Source organism: Eulemur rufifrons, chromosome 3, assembly GCF_041146395.1.
Source record: "Eulemur rufifrons isolate Redbay chromosome 3, OSU_ERuf_1, whole genome shotgun sequence".
NCBI classification, from domain to species: Eukaryota; Metazoa; Chordata; class Mammalia; order Primates; family Lemuridae; genus Eulemur; species Eulemur rufifrons.
This window is the reverse complement of record NC_090985.1, coordinates 27,376,786-27,403,641: the sequence shown is the minus strand read 5'-3', so window position 1 is coordinate 27,403,641 and position 26,856 is coordinate 27,376,786. Positions and strand designations below refer to the sequence as shown.

The following is a 26,856-nucleotide window of genomic DNA, read 5'->3' as shown; positions in this document are numbered from 1 at the left end:
TCTTCCCCTCTAGAACGTGAGCTTCAAGAAAGCGTTACTTTTTGTTCACTGCATTCCCAGTCCTTGAGGAGCAGGCACTTGATCCGCAGTTACTGAGGGACAAGGCTCGGAGTTTGAAACCTTTCCTGGCCTATTGGTAGAACGCTCACCCACTGTTCAAAATGCCCATTTCTAATCCTAGCACTTTGGGAGGCAGAGGCAGGAGGATCCCTTGAGGCCAGGAGTTTGATACCAGCCTGAACAACACAGTAAGATCCCGTCTCTACAAAACAAATTTTTAAATTAGCTGGGCGTGGTGGTGCGCGCTTGTAGTCACAGCTCCTGGGAGGCTGAAGCAGGAGGAACACCTGAGCCTAGGAGTTGGAGGTTGCTGTGAGCTATGAAGACCCCACTTCGCTCTAGCCTGGGAGACAGAACCAGACCCTGCCTCAAAAAAGAAAAAAAAAAACTTGAGCCGTCTACCCTCGCACACCAAGGCACACCAAGGCGAGGCTCCCCCACTGCAGCCGCGCCCCATCCCTACGTGGCTCCTCGCAGCCCCCACGCAGACACCCCCACACTCGGGCGGGGCGGCGCAGGCCCGGAGGGCGGCGCGCGGGGCATCACGGGGCTTGTGGTCCCCCGGAAGGGCCGCGCCCAGCTCGCGGCCGCACCTCCCCACACTACAACTCCCACGGGGCAGCGGGACGCCGGCTCCCCGCGCCGGCCGACGGGTCGGGCCGCCAGCTAGTGCTCGGGCCCCGGCTGCCGCCGCGGGGCGGGGCGGAAAGATGGCGGACGTGGTCGTGGGCAAGGACAAGTGCGGGGAGCAGCGGCTCGTCTCGCTGCCCCTGTCCCGCATCCGGGTCATTATGAAGAGCTCCCCCGAGGTGTCCAGCATCAACCAGGAGGCGCTGGTGCTCACGGCCAAGGCCACGGTGAGCGGGCAGGGGAGAGGGCCGGGGGTGGGGCCGCCCTTAACCGTCGCGCCCCGCCCCGCCCCGCGGGCTCCGGGCGCTGCTAAGTCCCTTTCGGCCTGCGCGCCGCCGGCTACCCTGGGCGGGCTCTTGCGCGCGCCTCGCTTCCCGCGCCCACGCCAGCACGCGCCACGCATCCGCGCGCGTTCTCCCCGCCCACCGGCCCGCTCCCGTCTTCCCTTGCGCGGCCTTGCCCCGCCCACCGGCCTGCCTCATGGCTTGGGGGTTTAACTCCTCCAGTGCCTCGTGGCGGGGCCAGCGCGCCCCTTTGGTCGGCTGGCCAGGGGTCTCTGGAGGCGGCCGGGTGCTTCCCCCGCAGCTCACAGCTGTCCTCCCGCGGGCTCTGGAGTTCCAGGACTTTCGAACCCGCCCGCCCTCCGAACCTGACAGCACATCCCCTGGCCAGAATTTAAGTAATTCCAGGAAACTTAGTTTTACAACTGTATCGGCCCCTTCCTGGGTGCGAAATAAATTTGTCATTTTTTATTTAGTTTTGATAGTGGTGAGCCAGAAACTTTATCGTTCTGAGATAGGGTCATGTTTAAGGTACACAGTTAAATGCTTTAACTTTCCTTAGATTCTGTTTTGCATAGTGTCCTCACAGTGTGTTGGACTAGAGCTGAGGAAAGGGGGAAATGGCAGATTTCTTGCCTGCTTTATGCCAGAGCCATGCTTTCCTAAAGCCCAGGGAAATAATTGCTTACTCAGCATGTGATTTGGGGACATTTGTGTTTTCCTGTATAATTTCATTCTGTTAGGATTAAGGAACTAAGATTTATGCAGGCACTTCTCCAATCCCTTATTAACTGAACCAAGTGGATTAAACAAAGTCAAAACCTTGAGAAAGACAGAGGCTCAGTTTAGGTTGTTGCTTTAGGTCAGTCTAAGGATTGTATGTCAGTTCCCAGCATAGAAAAGTGTTTGGGCACAATGGCAAATGTCAGTTTTCAGCTTCACGTTGTTGACTGTATAGTGTAGTTGTAGGTGAACCACCTTAGAAACAGTGTATTCAAATAGAAGACCAAAAATGTATTCCTGAGCCAAACAGAATTTTTGAATGGTCTTTTGCTCCCTTCTTTTACTGTAGAGGTTGGTCATTAAACAGTTATGATTCATTTTTTAATCAGTTCTAAATATTTCTCATAAGTTAGATACCTAAAATAAGCCTCTGGAAAATGCCTGCTTCCCCGCAAGTTTTGGTATGGCCTTGCTTTCCTTCTGACGTCATGTTTCTCCTTTTCCCAGTGATTTCTTGTAATTGAATTTGAGAAACAAAGATAATCTGAAGTCTTGATTTAATTTTAAACTTAATGTAAGCTCATAAACTTAATGTAATTTAAAAAATTAAGCTTTATGGTAAGTTTTTAAAGCACCCCTTTCATTTTATTTTTTCATTTTGTTTTAGGAACTCTTTGTTCAATATCTAGCCTCCTATTCCTACAGACATGGCAGTGGAAGGGAAAAGAAAGCACTGACTTACAGTGATTTAGCAAATACTGCAGAGGAATCCGAAACTTTTCAGTTTCTTGCAGGTACTTAGTGTTTGAAACATTCTGGTTAAAAACATAGTTATTACAGCCTTTTCCCCCGCCCTGTTCTCCTTTCACTGAATGAGACATTTTGCTGCTTTCTCCAGGTGCCAGAGTTTACCATGGCCTGGCACAGGAAGATATTTTTAATCTTTTCTGTTTGAATGTTTGTAACGTAGTCCGCCTAGAAACAATAATGACGTCAACAATATGCACGAGGTGGTGTGGTTGGCTGGGTGAGATGGGCGAGTCCTGAAGGGGGCAGCCCCCACCCCCTTCAGGACTCTTCCTGCCACTGAAGGGAACACTCAGGGCTGGTTACTAGGCCCCAGAAACAGAGAAACTAGTATTTGCTGCTGTGGAACAGGCCCACAGCTAAAAAGGGGTTAAGTCTACCCATGGGGCCAGCCCAGCCTATCTCAGATTGGGGAGTGTTGTTCACAAAAATATTGCATAGAGCAGTGGTCCTCAACCTTTTTGGCACCAGGGACTGTTTTTCCACAGATTGAGGGAGGCCAGGGATAGCGGAGCTCAGGCAGTGATGCCAGCTATGGGGAGTGGCTGTAAATACAGATGAAGCTTCCCTCCCTTGGTCCCTGCTCACCTCCTGCTGGGTACCCCCACGCCCCCTTCCTAGGTTTCATGGAAGACAGTTTTTCCATGGTTTGGGGGTGGAGGGGTGGAAGAGCTCTGCAGCCTGGTCCTAACAGGCCATAGACTGGTCCAAGGCCTGGAGGTTTGGGACTGCAGGCATAGGGCACCAGGGTTTGTGGTCAGTGGAATGGGAATAGGTCTATAACATTAGTCGGGAGACAATGCTGGTTTCTCTGATATTTCACCCAGAAACATAGCCTGAATTTTGTCTTGTTTTGGAACCTGTTACAAGAAGTCAAAGCAGGAACTAGTACATTCTGATATTTACGTTGTTGTATTCATAGTCTACCATAACCAATTGTTGATGTGAGCTTTATGTTTTTAAGATATATTACCAAAGAAGATTTTAGCTAGTAAATACCTGAAAATGCTAAAAGAGGAAAAGAGGGAAGAAGATGAGGAGGAGGAAAATGACAACGATGATCAAAATGATGATGATGAAGCTGAATCCTAAACCAAGCAAGTGCTTTAAAAGTCAGCCTGGTGAGGAGCCTCCTGGATTAGCACCGAAGCGTGGCACTGTTGTGCCTTAGAGACTTCCAGTTTGTTGTATTCTTCTTGGCTAAGATGAGCATCTCACGCACCTAAGCCATAAATAGCCAAAGGGAAAGTAATCCAGGCAGCAGTCTCGTTGCAGGCCCACACTGCAGTGAGAGGTCACCAAAAAAGGTGCCAGCACAGTCAGGCACTGCTGGTTGACCTGCTGCCACTCCAAACTGTAGAGGCAAAGATGATTTTGCTTCATTTTTTGATTTACAAATAGATTTTGAAGAACTCCTAAATATCAGTTTTGTAAATTCATATGTGTATATTTTGGAATTCTTATAAACAACTAGATTCAATTTCAGCTGAATTTATAGTTTATACGTAGTATGTTACATTTGAATTTTTGTATTTTACAAGAATTTGATTATTAAAATTTTTTTTACTATAAAGAAATATACTTTTCCTTTTTCTATTAAAGATCTGTACATATTTTTACAAAAATGCTTCATGGAACTAGTTTTAGAGTCCTCTGTCCTAATGTTTTGCTTACTGTCTGAGAATTTTGCGAAATTTAAAAATGAGCATTTCTAACACTTTTATTTCCAAAGGAAAATTCCAAGTCAAAACTACCAAATCAAATGGAAAAATAAGTATTTCCTCTGCATAAGCATGTTCTTAAAAAACATTTTTTAAACATTTTGTATATTGAAGATATCTCTCATCTTACTGTTCTTTGCTTTAAATCCTTCTGTTGTCTACAAGAGAAAACCATAAGGCCTATTTTTCCCCCCACATGGGGCAAATGTTTGGCTCCTGACTTTTTAATATCTCTTTTTAAAAAACGAGTTATAATTTACATCCAGTAAATTACCCTTTTTAGTGTTGAAACTCAATTTTGACAGATGCTATGTAACCGGTCAACGTGCAGAACAGTTCTATCACCCAAAATATTTGCCTGTACACCCTTAATCACTTCCCCTACCCCCGGCAAGCACTGCTGTTTTCTGTCCCTCTTGTCTATTAAAATTTATTTTAAAATAAAATATATTAAAATCCACTTTTTAGCATGTAGTCCTGAGTTTGAGCAAATACAGTCATGTAACCACCATAATTAAGATACCACCGTTCTTCCAAAAAATTCCCTTGTGGTCAAATCCATCCCCACCTTTTACCCTGGCAACCACTGAGTTATTCTCTGTCCCTGTAACAGGAGTTTTAAACTTTATGGGCTAATCTGTTGAAACTACTAAACTGCCTTTGTTGTACAAGAGCAGCCATGGATAACATGTGTAAAGGAATAAGTGTGGCTGTATTTCAATAAAGCTTTATTTCTGGGAACAAATTTGAATTTTGTGTAATTTTCATGTATCATGAATATTCTTGATTTTCTCCAGCCATTTAAGAATGTAAATTATTCTTAGCTTACATACTGTGAAAAAACAGGACTGGATTTGGCTCACAGACCATAGTTTGCTGACCCCCGTCTTTTCCAGAATGTCATATAAATGGAATCATACAGTATGTAGCATTTGAGTTTATTATTTTTCTAATTGGCATAATGCATTTGAGATTAACCCACGTTGCAGGTATCAGTAGTCCCTTCCTTTTCATTGCTGAGTAAGATACCATTGTATGGATATACCAGTTTGTTTATCCATTTCCTACATACCTGGATAATTATTTAGATTGTTTCCCGCTTTTTTTTTTTTTTGGAGACAGTCTCGCTCTGTCACCCTGGCTAGAGTGCAGTGGTATCATCATAGCTCACTGCAACCTCTAACGTCTGGGTTCGAGCAATCCTCCTGCCTTAGCCTCCCGAGTTGCTGGGACTACAGGTGTGCACCACCATACCCAGATAGTTTTTTCTATTTTTTGGTGGAGACGGGGTCTTGCTATGTTGCTCAGGCTGGTCTTGAACTCCTGGCCTCAAGTGATCCTGCCATGACCTCCCACTATGCCTGGCCTGTAGCCAGTTTTGATGATTACAAATAAAGCCCTATCAACATTTGTGCACAGGTTTTATGTGAATATAGGATTTCATTACACTTGGGTATATGAGTGGAATTGTATATTTAAATTTATAAGAAAGTGCTGACCTGTTCTCCAAAGTGACTCTGCTCTTCTGCATTCCTACCAGCAGTGAATAAGTTCCAGTTGCTCAGCAAAACTTGGTATCAGGTTTTGTTGTTTTGAGTTTTATATGTTCTGAATGCAAGTCCTTTGACAGATACGTGATTTGTAACATTTTCTCCCAGCTTGTGAGCTTGTCTTTTCATTCTCTTAATAGTATCTTTTGAAGAGCAAGTCTTAATGTGGAGGAAGCCCAGTTTATCAATTTCTTCTTTCATGGATCATGCATTTTGTGTCATATCTAAAAACGCATCACCAGACCCAAGCACAAAGGTCTCCTGTGTCAGTCTCTTTGAAGTGCTGTGGTTGGCCTCAGTGTCTGTGTCTTAACTTTCGTGATGTTGTTTAAGCAATCCCCAGGAAAAATATTAACTGGTTTCTGTGCTTAATCAGCTGAGACATCCTTAACTCACCATAAGCACTTCAGATCCAATCATTTAGGGAACACTTATCTTTTTTGGTTCCTCTTTGAACCACGTGCTAGACTTCACAGTAGCTTCCTAACTCATTTCCTTACCATCTTGCATACTGCTATCAGATTATCAAAATGATTTTGTGGGCCAGGCGCGGTGGCTCACGCCTGTAATCCTGGCACTCTGGGAGGCCGAGGCCGGTGAATCGCTCAAGGTCAGGAGTTTGAGACCAGCCTGAGCAAGAGCGAGACCCCGTCTCTACTAAAGAAATAGAAAGAAATTATCTGGCCAACTAAAATATACATAGAAAATTTATTAGCCGGGCATGGTGGCGCATGCCTATAGTCCCAGCTACTCGGGAGGCTGAGGCAGTAGGATTGCTTAAGCCCAGGAGTTTGAGGTTGCTGTGAGCTAGGCTGACGCCACGGCACTCACTCTAGCCCGGGCAACAAAGCAAGACTTTGTCTCGGGGAAAAAAAAAAAAAAAGATTTTGTGAAGATTAATCTCCTTTTCCTGGTTACAAATGTTAAAAATAGCTAATATTTTGAGTAGCCAGTGGGGGCTGAGCCCTGTCTATGTGCACTGTGTATATTTTCATTGAATCCTCACAACTTGCAAAGTAAATAACCACATTTTACAGAGAAGGGAATGGAACCTCAGGTTAAAGAACTAGTCCAAGACATACCTAGGAAGTGGTGGAACTGGGATTCAAATCCCAGGCTGGAGTCTCTTCACTGGACCATGCAGCTTTGAGAAGTGCAGTGTCTTTGCACTGTCTATGGGGTAAATTGTCAACTTGGCATTCAAGGCCCTTGACATTGACCTCACTCTGTATCCTACTCTCCTGCATCACCCTTCCTTTCCTGCTGATAGGGGCTCCTTATCCTATATGGAGCATAAACATCCATCTCATATCCTCCAATTGAGTAGCTATTATCTGGAATCCCTTCCTAATTCATACAACACTTACCGTCAAACACTGCTTCTATGTTTAAGTCCTTCCAATCAGATCATGACTGCTTCTGGCCATTCAATAAATGGTGGTGAAATAGGGAGAATATAAAAAAGATAGGCCGTACTGAGTATATTCTTGTAGATCTCATCAGTTTCTAAATATTCTTTCAGTTGTGACTAGTATATGTCCCCAGGGCCAGTGGGCACAAAGGTGCTTTGTGGTTCTAGATACATTAAGAAATAAGTACAGGCCGGGCGCGGTGGCTCACGCCTGTAATCCTAGCACTCTGGGAGGCCGAGGTGGGCGGATCGTTTGAGCTCAGGAGTTCGAGACCAGCCTGAGCAAGAGCGAGACCCCATCTCTACTAAAAATAGAAAGAAATTATATGGACAGCTAAAAATATATATAGAAAAAATTAGCCGGGCATAGTGGCGCATGCCTGTAGTCCCAGCTACTCGGGAGGCTGAGACAGGAGGATCGCTTGAGCTCAGGAGTTTGAGGTTGCTGTGAGCTAGGCTGATGCCACGGCACTCACTCTAGCCTGGGCAACAGAGAGAGACTCTGTCTCAAAAAAAAAAAAAAAAAAAAAATACTAAAGAAATAAGTACAGCTTGATTTTGTTTAAAAGAAAATAAAGATTCTGGAACAAAAGACACCGTTAATAGACAATTATCTATTAGTGTGATTACAGATGATTTGAAATTTTCATCTTCATCTGAATTTTCTGTAACAAATACATATTATTCTTAAAAATCAGAAAATAGCTTTAAATGAGAACAAAACCTTGGCTGGCCTGCTTTAGCAACAATGTACATCCTAAGGGTTTTCTGCCATTTCTTTGGCTTTCTTAATCCAACCCTCCCTTCTTTTCCCTGAAGCATGTATTCTTTTCAGGACAGACAGCAGAAGTCAAAAACAGCCCCGTCAGAGTGAAGGCCACCAGCAATTTCTGAACAGGCCGACATGTGTAAACCTAGCCACAGTGGAGGGGCTAAGTGGCCAGCTTGGGGCCTTGCACATGACCGAGGCTCAGTGAATGGCTTTTTACTTCATCTTCCCTCCTGGCTGCTAGAGTAGAAATACCCAACTATCCGAGATACCTTGGTGGTCCCACTCCTGTCCGACTCATGCCAAATTCTCAGGCAGTGCCTAGCTCTGTTGAGTGCATCCTTCAAGGCACAGCCCTGCTGTGTGTAGAGTGGGGCTCTGGACCTCCATCGCTGGGGACATGCTCCCACCTTGGGCACATCTCGACTCTGACCTGTGCCGAAAGAAGTGCTTAAATAAATACATTTGGAAGAGGCAGCTGTAAATACGAGGAATTTAATTTTATTTTTTGCTGACATACTATGAGGCAAAACAAAGTTGACACCATACAAAATAACTTTATAAAATATCATTCACATCATATTTTATCAGATTTACAGCATTCTGTGCATGTTAGGGGTTATGTAAGGAGGTGAAAAAACACTATGCCAAACTTTTAGTATTAGTTTATATACACACAGTAAGAAACAAAACAAGTAACTGTTAGGTTTTCCATGAATTTATTGCAAAAATAGTGCAAACTACTTAACCTAGTAAGCTGTAAAAACAAACTTGAAAGGACCCAGCTAAGCTTAAACATGACAATAGATGCTCATTCTCTCAGCATTTAGCTTTCTTCACCAGTTTTATCTTGTCAATCAAGCCACTCCCCTCTGTTCAGTTTGGGGCGAGTGCTGAGGAATAATAAAGAGGCATGAAGACTGGTGCTCTAAGGGAGACCAGTTGACTGGGATGCCTAATTTTTACCAGTACATTTAGGATCATGCTACTTACTCAACTGCAATCTTTTGAGGTCTGTGTTGAAAACAATTAAGATGCCATGATTTTTACCTTTGAGCTTAGAAATGAGTTATCCAACCTCAATGACATGGAGAAAAAAATTAAGAAAGCAGCATGAACAGAAAGGATTCGGAACATCACTGTCTACTTGTAAACGTGCTATCCTTTTCCTTGGGTGTATTTGTGTAAAGTATCATTCTAATGTAGGGCAAACTTTGAACAAGATATTGCAGTAAGTTTAAAAAAAAGAAAGAAAGGATACTATATCTCTACAAGAGTAACTTTAAAATTTCTTTCAACAGTCTATTGGGGTCCAAAAAGCATATATCTAAACAAAATAACAAAAACAAAATGCTACATGTAAAAGCTAAAGAAATAAAATGCAGCATATTCAGGTTTTTTTTTTTTGAGGTACCTATATAAATTTAATCACCTGCCCCAAAGTACTCTTGATAGGTTAAAAACAAAATGCTTACTGATGAGCCAATTGTAGGGCATTTATTATTATTGAGAAAGTGCAACAATGCCGATCTTTATATGCAGCATACTAAAGGATGATTTATTCTTTATAAAATATAGCTTAAGTATTAACCTGGTGGAAGTTAAAAAAAATTAAAAACATTTATCTTTTTTTTTTTTTTTTTTTTTTTTGAGATCCTTCAGCAAAAAGCTTCCCAAATCAACTTTCAAAGTTTTGCCAGTAAGGAATGTTGGTTCTCTTGTAAAATTCAGAGATCTCTTTGAAATAGTAAAACTATATACTACAGGAAAGATCTCTAATTTTTTTTTTATTTCTTATTGGTATAAAATCAAATTCTTAAGACTCCAAAATATTGTGTTACCTCCAAAGACTTAAGTAAAAAAAAGATTGCCACAGTAGGAAAAGTCTAGAATTGTAAACTGCCAAATATAAAAGCACGGAAAATCATCGAGCTCCTGTCTTTCTTACCTGTCAAAGTTTTCCTAACCTACGGAGACCCTGCGGATGACTGCAGCGCTCTGCCTCCACACAGCCTCGGACTCTCCCCTTTCTCTGTCAATGGTCATTAGCACCCCGCAGGTAGGTCAGGAGAGGCAGAATCGACAACAATCCATTTGCTGCTTTCAAAATAAACTCTTACAAAATGTGCCAGAGGAAGAGGGGCATGAATGGCTAGAAAAGCAATGGTAAGAGGACTGCTGATTTTTTTTTTTTTTTTTTTGGCCGCCCCTTCATTGGCACAGAAAATGAAGTGATGGCTGTAAATATGTGCATAGAAGAGTCTGGAATTTATTGTTTGTAAAATGTTAGTTAATTTGCTCTTGGACATAAGTTTTTTTTCCCTTCACAAGAGGGCAATTGGGATTCCAATATGTTATAGTAGTTGGCTGGGGAATATCTATAAAATTCCATGACCAATTGGGCTTTTCTCCCCACCTGCCATATAAAATATTTAATTTCACACTAATTTAATGCATTAGGGTTCAACATAAAAGGCACAAAATAAATAAAAATATTATTAAATAAACGGAAATTAGGGTTTCAAGTTTCACGTGGAGTTGTATCTCACTGTTTGGTTACTTTTTCCAATTTAATTTGACAGACTTAGTAAATAGCACCCAACTGTTTAACTGAGGTAGATCCACATTGTAGAGAAAGCTGGGTCCCCTCCATTTTATCTCTAAATTTAAGATGCTTTTACAAAAACAAAAATCCATTTTAATCATATGCAGAAGCAATGACAGGTGGCACTACCTGAAGAAAGCTTAGATCATGAGCAGGTTTGCAAATAAGACCCACACCAAAATCGTACACTCCATCAGCCATAAATAAATCTCAGACTGGAGGGAAAAAAAAAACCCAAACATTTAAAAACAACCCTGGAAAAGTCTCAAGACTTTCAGAACAGGTCTTTTTGACTGATTGCCACAGAAAAGCACAATGGTCCACTTTCACCACGCAATGGCAACAGCCAATCCAGACCAGAGAGGGGTAGAGAGAGACAGAGGAGGGTTAGAGGGAGGGAGAGGTAGAGAAAGAGTGGTAGGGAGGGAGGGAGGGAGAGAGAGAGGGGCAGGATGGGGGGGGGAGGAGGGAGAGAGGGAAGGAAAGAGGTGTATCACTGAATGCTTCCCTTTTTAACGCCAAAGAAAAGACTTGTTGAATTATATAGCATCTGAATCTGAACAGTTTAAACTCACTCTGCTAATATTTTTGCATACTCTGAAACTTACAAATTTAACAGCTGATTAAGGCTTAATTTAAAGTGGCATCACCACCCAGTATCATGCAAGCATTGGACATCCTCAAGACACACGGCATGGTAGTAAACTAAAGAGAATGACATGAAGCCTCAGAATTGTATTTAGCAGGTACTATAATTTCATAATTAATTTTACAATCCATGTAGCAAATGAAAACTTATACAGAGAGGCCAATGTATATAAATAATAGTTTATACAGGAACTGTTAATTTACAAAACAGCACTGCATGGTTTCCATACTGCAAGCACAAGACATCACATAGCTCCACTGTATAGTATAAACGAGTCCATAGACAATACATAGAGTACCACCTGAAATGAGGCCCTTTGAGTTGCTCGGCTTCTTAGAAAACAGTAAACTTTAAATGGTCATAATACATTTTGATTCAAAATGTCTTCTAAAATGTTTTACTATGGGGGGAAAATCAAGAAGGGGCAAATCCCACCTATGGAACTTCTGAATTCATTTTTGGTTCTTTTACAATTATTTTATAAAAATAAAATAAAACTAGAAACATTGACAAAACTAAGGGTTAAAACCCCTCAATACATATTAGGCAAGTAATCTGAAGTGTACCAGAGGTAAGAAAAATCTGGATTTAGATACTACATTCTCTTCTTGTATTTGATGAGTAATTAGCCACTTTGCTGCACAGAAACTTACAATTATTCCCTTAACACTTTTAAAAAATAAAAACTTGCTTGCCTCTACAGTTATAAAACATGAATTCATACCTTTAACAACTACATTAAAATTCACTATCAAACTCAGGACTTGAATTTCAATTTAATGCTAAACTGTATACTTTAGGATGTGAGTCACACATGTCTGTTTGGGTTTGAAGAGGAACCAAAATTGTGAACGTACCACCCCCTCCTAGGCCAGCGCCTCCGCAAGAGAAAGGTTGTTGCTGCCTTTCAGAGAGAAGGGTCTGGGGAGAGGGACAGGCCCAGAGGAGCAACTAAGAATGGTGTTCTGTAGATTTAAAAATGAGTGCACTGGGTTATTTCCCCACTTAAAACCAATAAAACCATCCCTTAACAGGGAAGGGTGGGTTTTAATTAGACCATCGGACCAAAAACTGCTCAATAGCTGGCTTTTAAAATTTCAGTTAGACAGAAAAATTGCACGATAGATATGTCAAAATTGGAATCCTATGTACACAGCTCAAGGTGACAACACACCTAAGTAAGCAGTTTCCCCAAGTCACAAAACAGAGCCACGATAATGAAAAGCACTCTAAAGTAAGGAAAGAAGCACTGGATAGCACCTTACATCTGAGGACTCCACACACATTTTACAAAGACATGATTCCAATTCCTTTTCAAAAAAATCTACTTCCATTACAATAAATATTGTTGTTGAGTGACTATGAGAATAAAACCACCAGGTTTTACTGATGGTCATGGTCACTGACTGACTTAAGAGATGGGTCATGCACCAACCTCCTGAAGTCCCAGCAGAGGTGGACCTGTCAGGGCGTGGGAGGAACCACGCAACTAGAACCGAGTGTTTTTTGCAACAGGACCAAGTGCATCACCCGCAGGTTAAGCTGTGCACAGCATCACAGTTTACCACGTCAGGAGCTGAGGAGCAGAAGGGAGGAGCTTCCAAGGCAGGAGGTCAATGACTCACTCGTGGAATGGTACAGGCTTACTTCCCAATAGAAACGCAGCCCCAACATGATTCTGAAAGGACACTGAGGACCGGACTTTAAAGGCACAGAGTCTGAGACTGGGTCTTCCAGAACACAATCAGGCTGGCACTGATGGGACCAGAGGGAGGCCTGGCCACCACCTGCTTCTTGGGAAGGAGGGGCCTGCCCCCTCCCACCCCTCGAGACTGTGCACACAATTTCCAGAGTTCAAACGAGGCTCGGGTCCCCTACAAGAGCACCTCGATCTGTTAAGCAGTCTGCATCGCGCCTCCCGGCCAGTGGTGTGGGATGTTCTTGGGATAAAATTACTGATTTTAAGGACCTTTGAAGCTGCAGAAAGAACTGAATAAGGATGGCCTCAATGTCTAGTTTCTGGAGACACTTTGGGGAAAGAGTTAATATTTGGTGTTTTAGCTTTAACTCTGAACTACTTACATCCAAAGAGGATTTAAGTAGGAGATAATTCAGCCTCCTCTCAGTCCCCCAGAAAGGGGATAAAGTGAGGTGAGGACTTGAACCCTTCAGTCATGCCACCAAGGACATTTTAATGACTTAGCACATCTAAATTTTCCACATCAACCAATAAGATAGAAGTGTTACCAAAAGCACCAGTAATCTTCAGTTCTCTCATTTCGGAGTAATCTTTCACAAACGCAAACGTGGTGAGAGGCCCACCCAGCATTCTGGAGATGCACGTGCAAAAAGCTTACGGGCAGATCTGAGTGCGACAGTTCACATTACTGAATCGAGGAGCGGGCCGCGGCGCAGTGTCCTCTCCAACACCCTGGCTCGGATGCTGGCTGAAACCCGAGGCCGACGCAGAGGACCCAAGCAGCCCGCGAAGCAGGCCAGCAGACGGGCAGGCACCCACCCCCAACGCCCACGCTTCGCGGGTGGCCTGTACGTACAGAACAGTGTGATGGCAGAATTACAAGACATTCTTAGAAAGACTGCAAAGGACACTTAGCTCTTTCAGAATTAAAGCACACCATGTAGCATAAAAAGCATCAAAACCTAAAACAACAGTGTTAAAGGCAATTACTTCCAGGTAATGATGTATTGAACCCCTCTGGGCCAAAGTCAATCTGATGAGCATCTAACATGAGAATAGAGCTACCTTCAGACACCCAGATGTCTGTAATTGTAAAACCATCCGCCTGTCCCTCCGGAATTCAGAAGCAAACCGATGGAGGTGCTTTCGAGGGCATGCTAACCTTCTGAAGATTAGCAAACATAAGGAACCTAAAGAAAAAGGAGGCGGCCAGGGTCCCCAGTACAGCATGTGGGTAAATGACGTTTCTGACAGCAAAGTGGTTAATCACAGGGAGGGGTGTTCAGTCATCAGCTCTCCCAGGACAGCCTTCCTGCAAGTCAGCATCAGACGGCTCACAGCGCCCCTAGTGGGAAGTTGTACTGAAGACGCCAGGTGTGAGTCTTTATGTCCTTTTCAAACAAAGGGCCCTGGATTTGCACAGAATGCTTTGCTTTCAACCCTCAGTTCATTTTTAAGTGGGAAGTGACAGTAATTCAAGGTCCCAAAGTCAAAGGTCAATCAAATCTGCATTGTCTTCTGAAACCACACCAACTATTTTAAACATATTACTAGCACGAGAGTGTTTAAGCGCCTTCGTGATTTTACATACAGCGTGTATAAAATGGGAGAAGAGAGCAGAGGAAGCCATTTTCAACCCATTCCTAAGTAAGCAGAAAGAAAAAAAGTGCTTTCTTACATTAAACAGGAAAGGGAAAAGCCAGGCAGGACGCAGGCTGTTTCAAGGTTTTGCTACACGTAGCCCTGCACAGAGATGCTCCTGCCAGCCTGGGAGGCCAGTACGCTGTCCCATACAGGAAAGCCCTCCCCTGTCATTCATGCTGGCCTCTCAGAATCCTAGAGTCTCGGAGCTGGGCAGCGCTGGAGTCCCTGGTCCACCCGACATGGCAGAGGCGGTGGCGGGGGCTGCCCATGATCACAGTATGGCACACAAATTTTCAAGCCAGAACTGAACAGAGAGATGTTCACAATTCAGTTTATTCAGGCAACATTTTGGCTATTTTCAGTGTGGACAGCTACGCTTAAGAGCAAACACGATGAATCTATTGAGAATTCAGAGGTAGCCTTTATCTGCATCTGTGTTTAACTAAAAGGTTTTTAGAAACCACTTTCTGTAGTGATTTGGCTAAGCCAATACATTCACTTTAGACAATAAAATGGCAAAACATATCGAAAGAAGCATGAGGGCACCGTGACACGGAACACACGTGACGCTGACACACACACACACATACACACAGGTTTGGGTTCAAAAATTCCTTTCTGTGTCTGACCCTGGGTAGCCCAACCACAAACAGACTCGCACGCTGGGGGCTGGAGCAGGAACTTCCAATCCAGCAAAATCACAAGTGTCCGGGAACAGCGTCGCATCTCCAGTCTCTCCGGCATCTGTGGGTGTAGCCACACATGACAGTCTTGACAAACAGTGACCTCGTGGTTTTAAAATGACTCTGACCAAAGAGACGCAAAGGAGGCCCTTGCGTTCTATTAACACGGGCCACACAGACGCCTCTTATCTAAACTGTCAAAGGCTGGATGGAACTAGAAGATGCTTTAGGAGCCATGGCAAATAACAAGGACTTAAACAGACCAAAAGTGTTCAAAAGATTTATAATTAATCCTCTTAAGATAAAATCTTCAGACATCAAGAGAACATACCCTCCTTTTAATAGATTGAAAACTTCCTTTCAGAAACACAAGAAAATGAGGCTAATTTGTCCTTCATGAATGGTCAACAGACACCAGGCTAAAGAGAAGAACAGAATTAAGTCCACATAGCTCTAACGATAATACTGAAAAACGTGGCAGTATCACTAAAACAAAGTAACAGGTTGTATTCATACCATTTCTTCTACCATAAATCTATTTACAATCATTTCAAACAAGTACAGCAGATGCAAAGTTGGACATAATAAAAAGAAGCTGTCAAAAAATCAGTGCAATTGAATTGAAAATTTTCCTTACAAAAATGAGTCAGCATGTGTGTGTGTAATATGGACACCCCCATTACAAAGTCACACGTGCACCATGTCTACATCGAAAAACGTCACAGCAGAGGAAACTGCTGGCACGGCAGCTAGAGAGAATATTCTCGGTTACTTTGGGGAAGGGCTTAAAATATAAATAGAATATTTGTATTTTGCAACTGAGGCGTATGAACACTGAGGAAGCTTCTGTTTCTATTTACTGTACATTCCTTTTCTCATGAGCGTGAGAGATGAGTCAAAGAGAGGTCACAGGGAAACTTCTTATGGCTTGTCTGGGCCACTGGGATTGTCCACTGTCTGGATCATGTCAACTTCTAAAGCTCCTCCTAAAGGAACTGCCTTAGGTGTAGGAGAATGCCCATGAAAAATCCTTTTCACTGTCCAACAGGTCAAAGTCAGGTTGAAGGACTCCATCCATCCAGTTCCTGCAGGCTCACGAAACATGCCAAGTGCTACCATGACAAGCAACCAAGAGGAGCGTCCCAGCCCCCAAAGGCCCCGAGAGACACTCTGGTGTCCCCACCACATGACGCTTGGCTGGTCTATCCTTAACATATTGTATCAAATATATAATTTGACTGAAAAACTGCCTTGTAAAAATAAAATTTAAATCACCCCACAGATCAATGTAAAATTACATTGCTGCATATATAAGAAAAACAATCCATCCAGAAAAATTACATTTGTGGCTTTCAAAAATAAATCATCCGGCAAACTTGAAGATAAACATTAGGTAATTTATAAAAGTTGGGGAAAATAACTTCTATCATATCCATCAGGTACCACATGCACTGGAATATCCACATTGGCCAAGTCAAACCAGAGCAGAGAGGAAAAAATAAATAGCAACATTTGCATTTAACAACAATAAAAATAACATATAACAACAATAATAAAACTCCCTCCCCCCCAACCTCACTACAGGAACTGAACTTACATTGTCCTTTCTGATGAGCACTCAATCATGGGGTAAACATGTAATAGAAGTGTTTAGGCCAGCCTCAAACAGCATGGAAATCACTCCCTGCTTCCGACAGCTCCCTCTCGGGCGAGCCACTGCAATGGCTCTAGAGAGTGCAAACATTCATTCGATGAAGTATGAGAACACTACCAAAAGCAACATACTCTTGAAAAGAAAAAGCAGGCCCTAAAATGTAGTATCAAAAGCGTGTATGTAAATACTTCTTAAAACAGAAAAATCAAAACCAAAATAAAACAATCCCTTTCTAAAAGTATGGTTATGCCCAGTTTTACAAAATTTATCTAAACTAGGAAAATTTGAGCTTATGACACACAAATAACAGGATGGTGTCTTTGCAGTACCAAAGGGCTCTTATACAAAATGGCAACTTTAAACAGCTCCCCTGGGTTTCTCTAATCGCTTCGTTATTGGAACTTGTAGAATGTACTAGATAGTGGTAAAGGGATGGGAGTACATCAATGTTTTTTAAAAAGTGAATATTTTAAAATATATTAGGAAAAGTCCCAGTACAGGAATCTAATTGGGAGACCTCTCTTAAAGAGACGAGATAAATCCCAGTTTTTATTTTAAATAAACCCAGATTCCTACATCATAATTTTCACATTCAGTTTGCTTAAAGCAAGGCACACCTTACTTAACAGTGGGGTGGGGACAAAGCCAGCCAGTGGGCGCCCGCCAACCTGAATGGCCCTAGTGCCCTGGGGGAGCAGTGAAGGCCGGGAAAAGGATGGCGGTTCCTGGGGACCCCCAACGGCCCAGGGCCCCCCCGCTCTGGCTGGCACGACTGGCTTCTGTGTGAACAGGGCTGGGACTTAACCTACTGTACTTTGAGGTTTTACGCTGTCTCAAAATTCATTCTAATAATGAGGGGATTGGTAGAAATTTGGGAAAACAATTGTTTACCTGAGAAATTGAAACTACAGCCATTTAAACTCTGAATCATCAGACATGTACAAAGGTATGCAGCCAACTGAACTGGAGACATTTGGTCTGTCAATGTTTTAGTATTAAAAGTTTTATAAAACAAGCATAGGGCTATAAAACAGTACCTTCTCAAAGTACTTTGGCCCACTAAAAAGAAAATTTTCCTTCAAAATGACAAAAAAAAGAAAAAATTTTATGGGTCTAATTTTCTGCCAGCATGAAATATTTCCTGCGTATCAGCTTAGAAAACGCTTTCTATGTTGCTGAGGAGTCCTCCCTGCTGGTCCCACAGTACGGAGGCAGAAAGCCCCGATCAGGGTCCTCAGACTTCAGGGAGCCCAGGGGCTACAAGTGATCTTTTAAAATGCAGGTGCCATGCCCCAGCCCTAGAGAATCTAATTCAGGAGATTTGCAGCAGGCCCAGGAATCTGCATTTTAATAAAAACCACTGTTCCCGGGACAACCGAGATGCTGTTACAGGTGGCAGAAGCATACCTTTGAGATACACGGTTCCAAATGATCCTAAAAATGGCCAAAAACTAACCTAATTTCAGATTTTAGAAGTTTATTAGTCAAAAGATTCCCTCTTTAGCTTGAATGCACCCGGTAATTTAAGCTACGAGTATATCTACATCCTTCTGAAAAGAGGAGAAAGTGCCACTTGCCATTAAGACGACAAGGAATTCCAACGTTTCTTACAGTGGAGGCTTCTGTCGTTCCAAAAGATCAAAAAAAAAAAAAAAAAAAAAAGATACAGCAATGCCATTAATAAGATGCGCGCACACACGCGCGAACACACACACACACACACACACACACCTTACTCCAAGTGTGAATCTTCACAAATAATAGGCAAACCTTTGTCACTGCCCCGAATCCAGGCGAAGTGCCCAGGGCTGCTGCAGCTGGGCTCCCTGCCCTTCCCACCGCCTCCAAAGCAGGTGGACAATGAAGGCAGAAGGGGGCGCTCACTCTGCATGGGGCCCAACACTGGGCCTCACCCCACCGCAGTGCCAGAGGTAAAGGTCACCAGGGCTGGGGAGAGGACATTGGCAGGAGAGAGAAAACCTAGAGCACAAAGCAGCACTAGGGAAGGGCCAGCCCCTTCCCAGAATTTCTACATGAAACATGGATTTGATTCTTACCAAAATTGTGTACAAGGACAAAAAGCCCATTCAGCACAAACAGAGTTGTCTTGTTATCCTTTATAATCGTCCGTGGTGGCACTCTTAGTGCAACAGTTTCTAGATTGGCAAACCCACGTCGAGGGCCTCCAGGGCAAACCCCCACAGCAGGCTGTGCCCTCTGGGGGCCGAGCAGGTGGTGGGCCTCCCGAGGGCAGGCTCCGATGCTGCCTGCTGGCCTCGTGCCCAACAGAGAGCCACCACCAACAGCTTTCCATGTGTTTCAGTGCATAGATCCTAGGAAACTCGTCTAACAGACGCTCGCACACAGAGAAGCGCACTCTGACACATGAACCTGTCTCCCAGCAATGGAAGAATAAATAATTCCATTTGTGCTTCACCAGCTGAGCGACACGGGGATGAGGAGGCAGGAAGGGCGGCGAGCAACTGTGGTGAACACACGCGTCCCTCCGGAAGGTACAGGCTACACAATCTACACTGGGGGAGGCAGATCGCTGTCACATTAAGTCAATTGCATATTCCTGTACTTAAGCGCTAAGAACCACAAGAGGTGGTCCGATCTCCAGGCTCCAAAACACTGGTAATATGCTAAACAGATCACAAGAAGCACCCCATAGTCAATAAAATGAAATACAGCATCTATCTATCTATCACATTAATACTGCAAACCAGATATATATATTTTTTCTCTTACATTAAAGACATTAACAGTGAAAAAGGATTGTACTGTATTTATCACCACAGACCCGTATTCTTCAGAAACTTTGGAAAATAAATGTCACAGTCCTATAGGACAAATCTTATGATTAGACTGTTGGTATATTGTCTTCTTTTCCTTAAATAATTTTTTATTACAATGGCACTTGTCTGCCAATCTCTCTGGACCTGTAAATGCTGTAAACACATGGGGTCCACTTTCTGCCACTGCCCCTTAGTTCAGGCCACGTGCAAGGCCAGCAGTGGCAGAACAAGACACCTGTGGATGCCTGGGCACGGCCACCTGCCCTCGGTCCCGAAGAGCTTGTGTAAGCCATGTCAGGAGCACACGAGCATCACCTGGAAATCAGCTTTAGTGACAACATCAGAATGTTCAAGGCTTTAAAACCACAATCATGTTTCGTGTTGCTTTTACTCTCAGAGAACGTTCACAGCTAGTTCGAGCCCATCAATTTCATAGAGAATCATGTGTTAAAAACAAGTAAATTGAATGACCAAATAAATTAAGAATGTTTTAAAGCCCTGAGTTCATACACTGGTTTTAGGAGATTTTTAGGAAACACGGGACTCTATTTTAATAAGCAGCTTAAAGATTTTGGCAAACCATATTTCCTACGACATTGGGGTCTCATACAGGTCTGCAGTTCAAAATCCAACTTTGAAATCTGGGACGGAAGGCATTCTGGAAAATGGAGAATCTAATAAAGTTAATGACGTCTCATGTTCGATGCTGGCTGTCACGGAAGGGCTGGCCATCTGTTGGTCTGAGTGTAGCTGGTCTCATGTGAATCCAACTCGGTACACAATCGCTAAACACTAAAACATGTCAAGCAAAGTACATGGTGCGCAGAGTGTCTTGATGAACCTGGACCGCTTTGGCCAGTGCTTGGTGGTCTCGCCCGTTACTCTGCCCGGAGGTATGGCTTCCTTCAGCACTGCAGGGACGAGACAGAGACACAGACAGCATGAGACTAAGTGGCTGTTAACGCACCACAAGGCAGCGCTTCCGTAACTACGTTAGGACATCTGCGCAGGGGAGAGCAGCGTGAAGGCCACACAGCCAACACGTGGCCACAGAGACGCTGGCATTCAGAGGGATCTGTCTCATAGTCGGCTCTGGCCCTGTGGCCCTGCTGCTGCCTGCCCTTCTGGAAAAGCAGCTGTTGGTGCCTGTGCCACAACTCGTAGGCAGACATGCTGCTCACCTGTCATGCTCCTTATCCACCAGGTGGTACCTGGCCCGGAAGGCCACCAGGTGAGCGTAGTAAGCTGGCGCAGGGATGGACACAGAGCGCGTGCAGCGCACATAGGTGTGACACAGCTGGTAGGTTAGAATCTGTAGCTCATCGGAAGAGAAACGATTGTCATCCCAAAGGACGTGATAGTGCGAAGGCCGGCTTGTCCCCTAAAAGCAGATCAAAGGATCAGAGAGTTGGACCTGCCCTGAGATCTTTAAGGAGGATGCTGTAGAAGTATATTTAATGACAAAAAGATACTTACGTTATTAAAAATGCATCAGAACCATATATATTAAATGGCTCCGTGTTGGTAAAATATAAACTATACGTGCACTTACTTACACATAGACAAATCATAACAGAGATAAAGCAATATTAAAAATGGCTATACTGAGGGCAGCGTACTTGTGTATATTAGGTCTTCTACAATGTTTTCTTTATTAATGGCAAGAAAAGAACCCTCCAATGAAAGCTATATAGTAACATGAGCACTATTTTATGTTTGAATGTGAGCACTGTTTTTCGTAGTTTGAAATCTTCTGAAACAAAAGCAGCAGGAGCTGGTTATTCCACCAGGGCGTCCAAGGTGGCTCATGCTGCAGAAGGCAGTGCTCCCAGGGAGCCCTTGTCACTCCCACCTGCCTGCCTCACCTCCCACCCTTCCTGCCAGCCCTCGAGCTCCTTCCGCCCCGCCCCGTCCAGCCCAGCACTGCCGCCTGTTCCATGTCTAACCCTGTGCTGAGGCCCTGGGTACTAGCAGGCGGTAGAGAGTTCTTGTGCCCTGACGGCCACCCCCCCCCACGCTCTGGCACCCACTTCCTGGCATTTAATTGGTGGTGGTCCTGGGCTGGGGGCAGCGACGTGGCAGCTGAGCCCGCGTCAGTCTGCTGAGGACTCAGCAACGACAGCAGCTGGGCCCTCCCTCCTGGGCCCACCCTCAACGTCTCACCAGAAGTACCCCCATCAGAAAGTTTCTGGGCAGAAAACTCAAGGCAAAGAGTTTGCCCAGAAAACAAGCCCAAGAGGCCCTGGAGGACGAGGGCTCCCCTCACCAGAAGGGACGCCAGGAGCAAGAGGGGACACGCTGTGAGGGCGCCAGCCCCGACAGAGCAAGCCAATGCTGGGATGGATGCTGTGCACCAAAAAATGGTGTAAAAACCTTCCTGCTCATGGTTGCCTATTCTTTTAACAACCCTTCAAAAATGCAAAAATTGGCAGGGCGCGGTGGCTCACTCCCGTAATCCTAGCACTCTGGGAGGCAGAGGCGGGAGGATCACTTGAGCTCAGGAGTTCAAAACCAGCCTGAGCAAGAGCGAGACCCTGTCTCTACTAAAATTAGAAAACTTAGTCGGACGTAGTAATGCACACCTATAGTCCCAGCTACTCGGGAGGCTGAGGCAAGAGGATCCCTTGAGCCCAGGAGTAGCTGGAGGCTGCAGTGAGCTATGATGACACCACTGCGCTCTACCCAGGGTGACAGAGCGAGACTCTGTCTCAAAAAAAAAGTCGGGAGGGGGCGCACAAAAAAAAATCATTCTCAGCTTTCGGCGGCACCAAAGAAGGCTGTGGGCTGTGTGACCGATGAGGGGTTTCAGACATTTCCAAGGGAGTATTAAGAGTATGTATAAAGTTCACAGCAAATTCTCAAACTGTAGATTCAAATCCTGGGGGAGGGATATTTAAGTCCTTCCTCATACTTTGAAAAACCAAAAGCCCCCTACGATCAAGCTCTCTGAAAGGCAGTGACAGGCACACAACCGAGGCTCCTCCTGTCTCAAGGAGCCTATCTGAGGCGCCGCAAAGCCCGGTGGATCAGCTCCTACGACGGACGTGGCACCTCTGCAGTGGTCGCGCTCAGGCGGAACAGCCCTCAGTCAGACGTGGTCTACTCACTGGGGGGGCCAGGAGAGTCTCGAGGTGATAACCAACCACACACTGCCCAGTGCTTGGCTAATGCCTGGCCAGCAGCAACCCTGCAGCAGGGGAGCGAGAGGCTGACTGCGCCAAGTGCCCATGAACTGATGCCGAGTGTCCCCCCTGCAGCAGCTTCCAGGGGCCCCCCACACGCCACTCCTCCCCACGGTAGCCCTGGGTGTCTCACTCCCACTCAGATCTCATCTTCTAGCCCCCAAGCTCCAGTGCCACAACACTCCACGTCTCCCCAAAGTGCCCTGGCCTTGGCATTTAACTGCTACTTCTGCCCAGATCTCATCTAAATGGGACTTTCCTTTGGGAGGCCCAGGCCGACTACCCCGACCCTGCACCCCAACCCTGCACCGCAACACCTGGGGCTCCTTCCTTCCCAGCGCCCGACACAGCCCGGAGTCTTTCCAGTTCCCCACTTAACCTCCTGTCTCTCCTCCCCGGAGCCCTTTCTGTGCTGCTCACACCCGCCCCACGTGATGACCACAGCCCAGTGTGCGGACGGCACCGCACACGGGACTCTATCCAAAGGGGACCCCCCTGTGCTTACCTGGATGCCTGCGTGACTACACAGGTAGAAGTCAAACTCAGTAGGGTGGGTGATTTTCGTGTCCACAGTCGTGCCCGCTGGAATGTTTCCACTTTTCCCAACCTTTGGCAACATAGGTATCTCGTTAGACACGGCCAGGGACCAGCGAGGCAAAGCAAGCTAGCAAATTGGCAGCCACCCCGCCGGCATGGCTGGAAGCTAACATGTTTTGAAACTTTTAAATTGGCTAATACACATGCTCAGTTGTATTGTGTTAAAATAAAATGTTACCACGTGTTAACAACCCAAGTTAAATTAGTTAACCTCCCATTTGGGCTGGGTTACTTTTCACATCTCACGCAGGTGTGGGAATTAGGTGTAGCCCTTTACCCTAAGGGTTCTTCAGTGTTATGTGTGCTATTTTTATTTGAGGTCCAATTGAAAAGTGTGACTGACATACAAATCTAAAGCCAAACTGGGGGTTGGGCACCTCCGAGCACAAACACACCAGCGTCCAGGGCGGAGGAGCCAGGATGCTCTCAGAGCTGTCAGGAGTTTCTAAGGCTTTGCTCACGGCCACCACCCAGCAGGGCAGCTTCATGAGAGACCGCCCAGGAGGCTGGAGTGCGGGTAAGGAACACGACGATGAAACAAGGTAACTACTCGTTTACGAGCTTGGATCAGAAAGTCCGCGAAGAGCAGCAGCGTCCCGGCAGCAGCACAGCGCCCACACCCACGCGCCTGCCCCCAGCCAGGGAGCGAGCCCTGATGGATTTCAAGTTGCATAATATTTCAAATATCCGTTAAAAAAAGAATCTCCGGTGAACCCCCCCCCCCAACCCCTTGTAGCTTTAGGTTTATTATTTTACTTCTCGTCAACCTTTCTTTTTAAACCTTAAGATTTTTTTAAAGAGATAAGATATTTGAAAATAGCGGTTCCCTTTGTCTCTCTTCTAGATCCTGTCCTCCCTCTCCTCTTCCCTGGTGCAGTCGCAAATGTAGGCTTTATTCTTCCTACGCGTACTTCTAAATTTTTGCGACATCGTCAAGTCTCCATTAGCACTGTATTTCATTGCTTTGTAGATTTTAAAACTGTACACATGGATCACATTTACATATTCTGCTACTTGCTTTTTTTGTTCAATATTATAATTTTGAGATGTATCCATTTGATAGTTTATTAATTTCCATTGCTGCACAGAATGCTAATATATGAATATGTCACAAGCTTTTCTCCTGTCTGTGGACAGATAACTCTCAGTTTTCATTTTAATTTATTTGAAATTTTAAATTTACTTTTATTTATTTATTTTTTGAGACAGGGTCTCAGTATGTTGCGCAGGCTGGTCTCAAACTCTTGGGATCTAGTGATCCTCCTGCCTCAGGCTCCTGTGTTGCTGGGATTATAGACATGAGCCACCGCATCCAACCCATACATGTCCTCATGTACACATCTCCTTGAATACAGGCACGCTTAGTGTCTCCAGGATAGATTCCTAGAACCGCCAAACTGCATTCCAAGTCGGTCATCAGTCTGTATTCACCTTGACAACATATGAGAGTTTCTTCATAATAACGCATCTACTCTGTGACAAGGACTGGGCGAAGCGCTGAGCATGCGCTCACGTGGCGAATCCTCTCAACATCCTTCCGCAGGCGGTACAGGAGGCAGCTCGAGGCTCAGGGGCAGCTCAAGGTCAAGTGCCGGAACATTCAGGGGCTGGGTTTAGGCCCCAGTGGTCTGCTCCAGACCCTGCAGCCCTAACCACAACACAGCATCCACTGTCCCCGCCAGCTTGGTGCTACAGACTCAGCTCACAACGTCAGGTGACGCTTTCCCCTCTTTCCCGCTCTCTGAGACACTTCATACAACATTATTCCTCGAAGATTCGGTGAGACTTAGCTGTGAACATGTCTGCATTACCCTCGTAAACTAAGCTCAGTGACACACCCCCTGCCCCCTCGCCTGTTCTCTGCCACACTTTAGGGTTGTCTATTCTTGAAGGTTTGGTAAAGCTTGCCGATAAAACTCTCTGTGTCTAATACCTTGTGGGTTGGGAGTCCTTTTTTTATTATAAAAATGATTACTGGATTATCCTTTTGAGCTGATTTTGGTAATTTTGGTATTTATGTAATTCCATAAACATCTGTTTGTATATTTAAGTTTCCAGGTTTATTGGCATAAAATTGTTAACAATAGCCCATTATGCTTTACACAGTGATACCTTTTCTGTAGTTAGAGTTCTTGTTTTGCTCCTAATACTGATATAAGTGTTCCCTTTTTTTTCCTTGTTGAGTCTTGCTAGGTTGATGTATTTTCAAAGTAGGTTTTGATTTTGTTAATCTGCTCTGTTGCTGCTTCATTCTCTGCTCCAGTATTTTCCATCCTGGGATAGGGACGTGGGGTGTGTGGTGATAGCAGGTGTCCCTGACTTTGGAGCCCCATTGTCTCCTTGCCCCAGTCCACAAGCTCCCAAGGCCTGAGGGCTCTTCTTTCCATCCTCCCGGGGTCTTTACTTAGGCTTATTTTATTGTTGTCATTTTTGTTTTACGGCACTGTTTTAACTGCACTGCATGAAGTTGATATGACGTCCTTTTGCTTTTGTTCAGTTCTAAGAACTCTGCAGTTTCTATTTTTGTTACATGTTTGATGCATGAGCTACCTAGAAGTGGACTGCAAATTTCAAGCATTCTTAAACTTTGTTTTTACTGCTGATTTAAAATTTAATTGCATAATGATCAAAAAATATGGTTTATAAAAGACTGAAGTCTGAAAATCTCCGACTGCCTTTGTCCTGGTAAGAGGCCAACTGTCAGAATCCTTCCACGTGAGCTCAGCTGTCTGCATGCGGCAGCATTCTTGTTTTTGTTGTTTTAAATGTGAACCAAAGTTTTATCTGTTCATTTCTTGCATTTGAAGTACTCTTCAATGGCATCGTTAGCCTAAGAATTTTTGCCAGTCCTTAATTACTACACAGCTGTAAACAACTACTCTATAGGTTTTTCCCTCGGTCAGTTTTACACAGGATTACCTACTTACCCTGGTTTCTTGTTGTCATCAACCTTAATTACGTTGATTTGGTGTTCACCCCAAAGGGCCTCCACGGATGTGACATACACATGCTCATCACAGTCAGATGCAAACAAACAGAGAATGGGCTTGGCGTGTGTCCAAGGCATTAGCAGCTTCACGAATTCCACGTGCAAGGCCACTGTGATGAGGGCAGCCTTTAGCACCTCTTGTGAAGCAGCACAGACACCCACTGCACCCCCAGCAACACGGCCTTCCTCAGCCTTGGCAGTGGATTATGGGTAAAGCCAAATCTTGAACGCACCTGAGCCTGAGCCTCTCCTTTTTCCAAAGAGACAGGGTCTTGCTCTGTCACCCAGGCTGCAGTGCAGTGGCACAATCACAGCATCAAAGCTCACTGCAACCTCAAATTCCTGGGCTCAAGCAATCCTCCTGCCTCTGCCTCCCAAGTAGCTGGGACTACAGGCACACCTGG

General features: G+C 44.6%; 2 protein-coding genes across 2 annotated transcripts in view; one reads left to right on the top strand and one right to left on the bottom strand.

Moving 5' to 3' along the window:
* The first annotated feature begins 725 nt into the window (after nucleotides 1-725).
* CHRAC1 (chromatin accessibility complex subunit 1) lies at nucleotides 726-3,950 on the top strand. Its single transcript, XM_069465948.1, has 3 exons — nucleotides 726-917; nucleotides 2,362-2,488; nucleotides 3,466-3,950. Exons 1-3 carry the CDS (start codon nucleotides 771-773, stop codon nucleotides 3,591-3,593), a joined length of 402 nt encoding a protein of 133 aa, XP_069322049.1. The 5' UTR covers nucleotides 726-770; the 3' UTR covers nucleotides 3,594-3,950.
* A 15,741-nt stretch (nucleotides 3,951-19,691) lies between these two features.
* Nucleotides 19,692-26,856, bottom strand: part of AGO2 (argonaute RISC catalytic component 2) — a 103,542-nt gene continuing 96,377 nt past the window's right edge. Inside the window, exons 17-19 of the mRNA XM_069465947.1 lie at nucleotides 23,372-23,473; nucleotides 20,866-21,065; nucleotides 19,692-20,595 (exon numbers count right to left, since the gene is read on the bottom strand). Of these exons, the coding sequence (XP_069322048.1) occupies nucleotides 20,487-20,595; nucleotides 20,866-21,065; nucleotides 23,372-23,473 (411 nt within the window). The 3' untranslated portion in view covers nucleotides 19,692-20,486. The remainder of the gene's footprint in view (nucleotides 20,596-20,865; nucleotides 21,066-23,371; nucleotides 23,474-26,856) is intronic.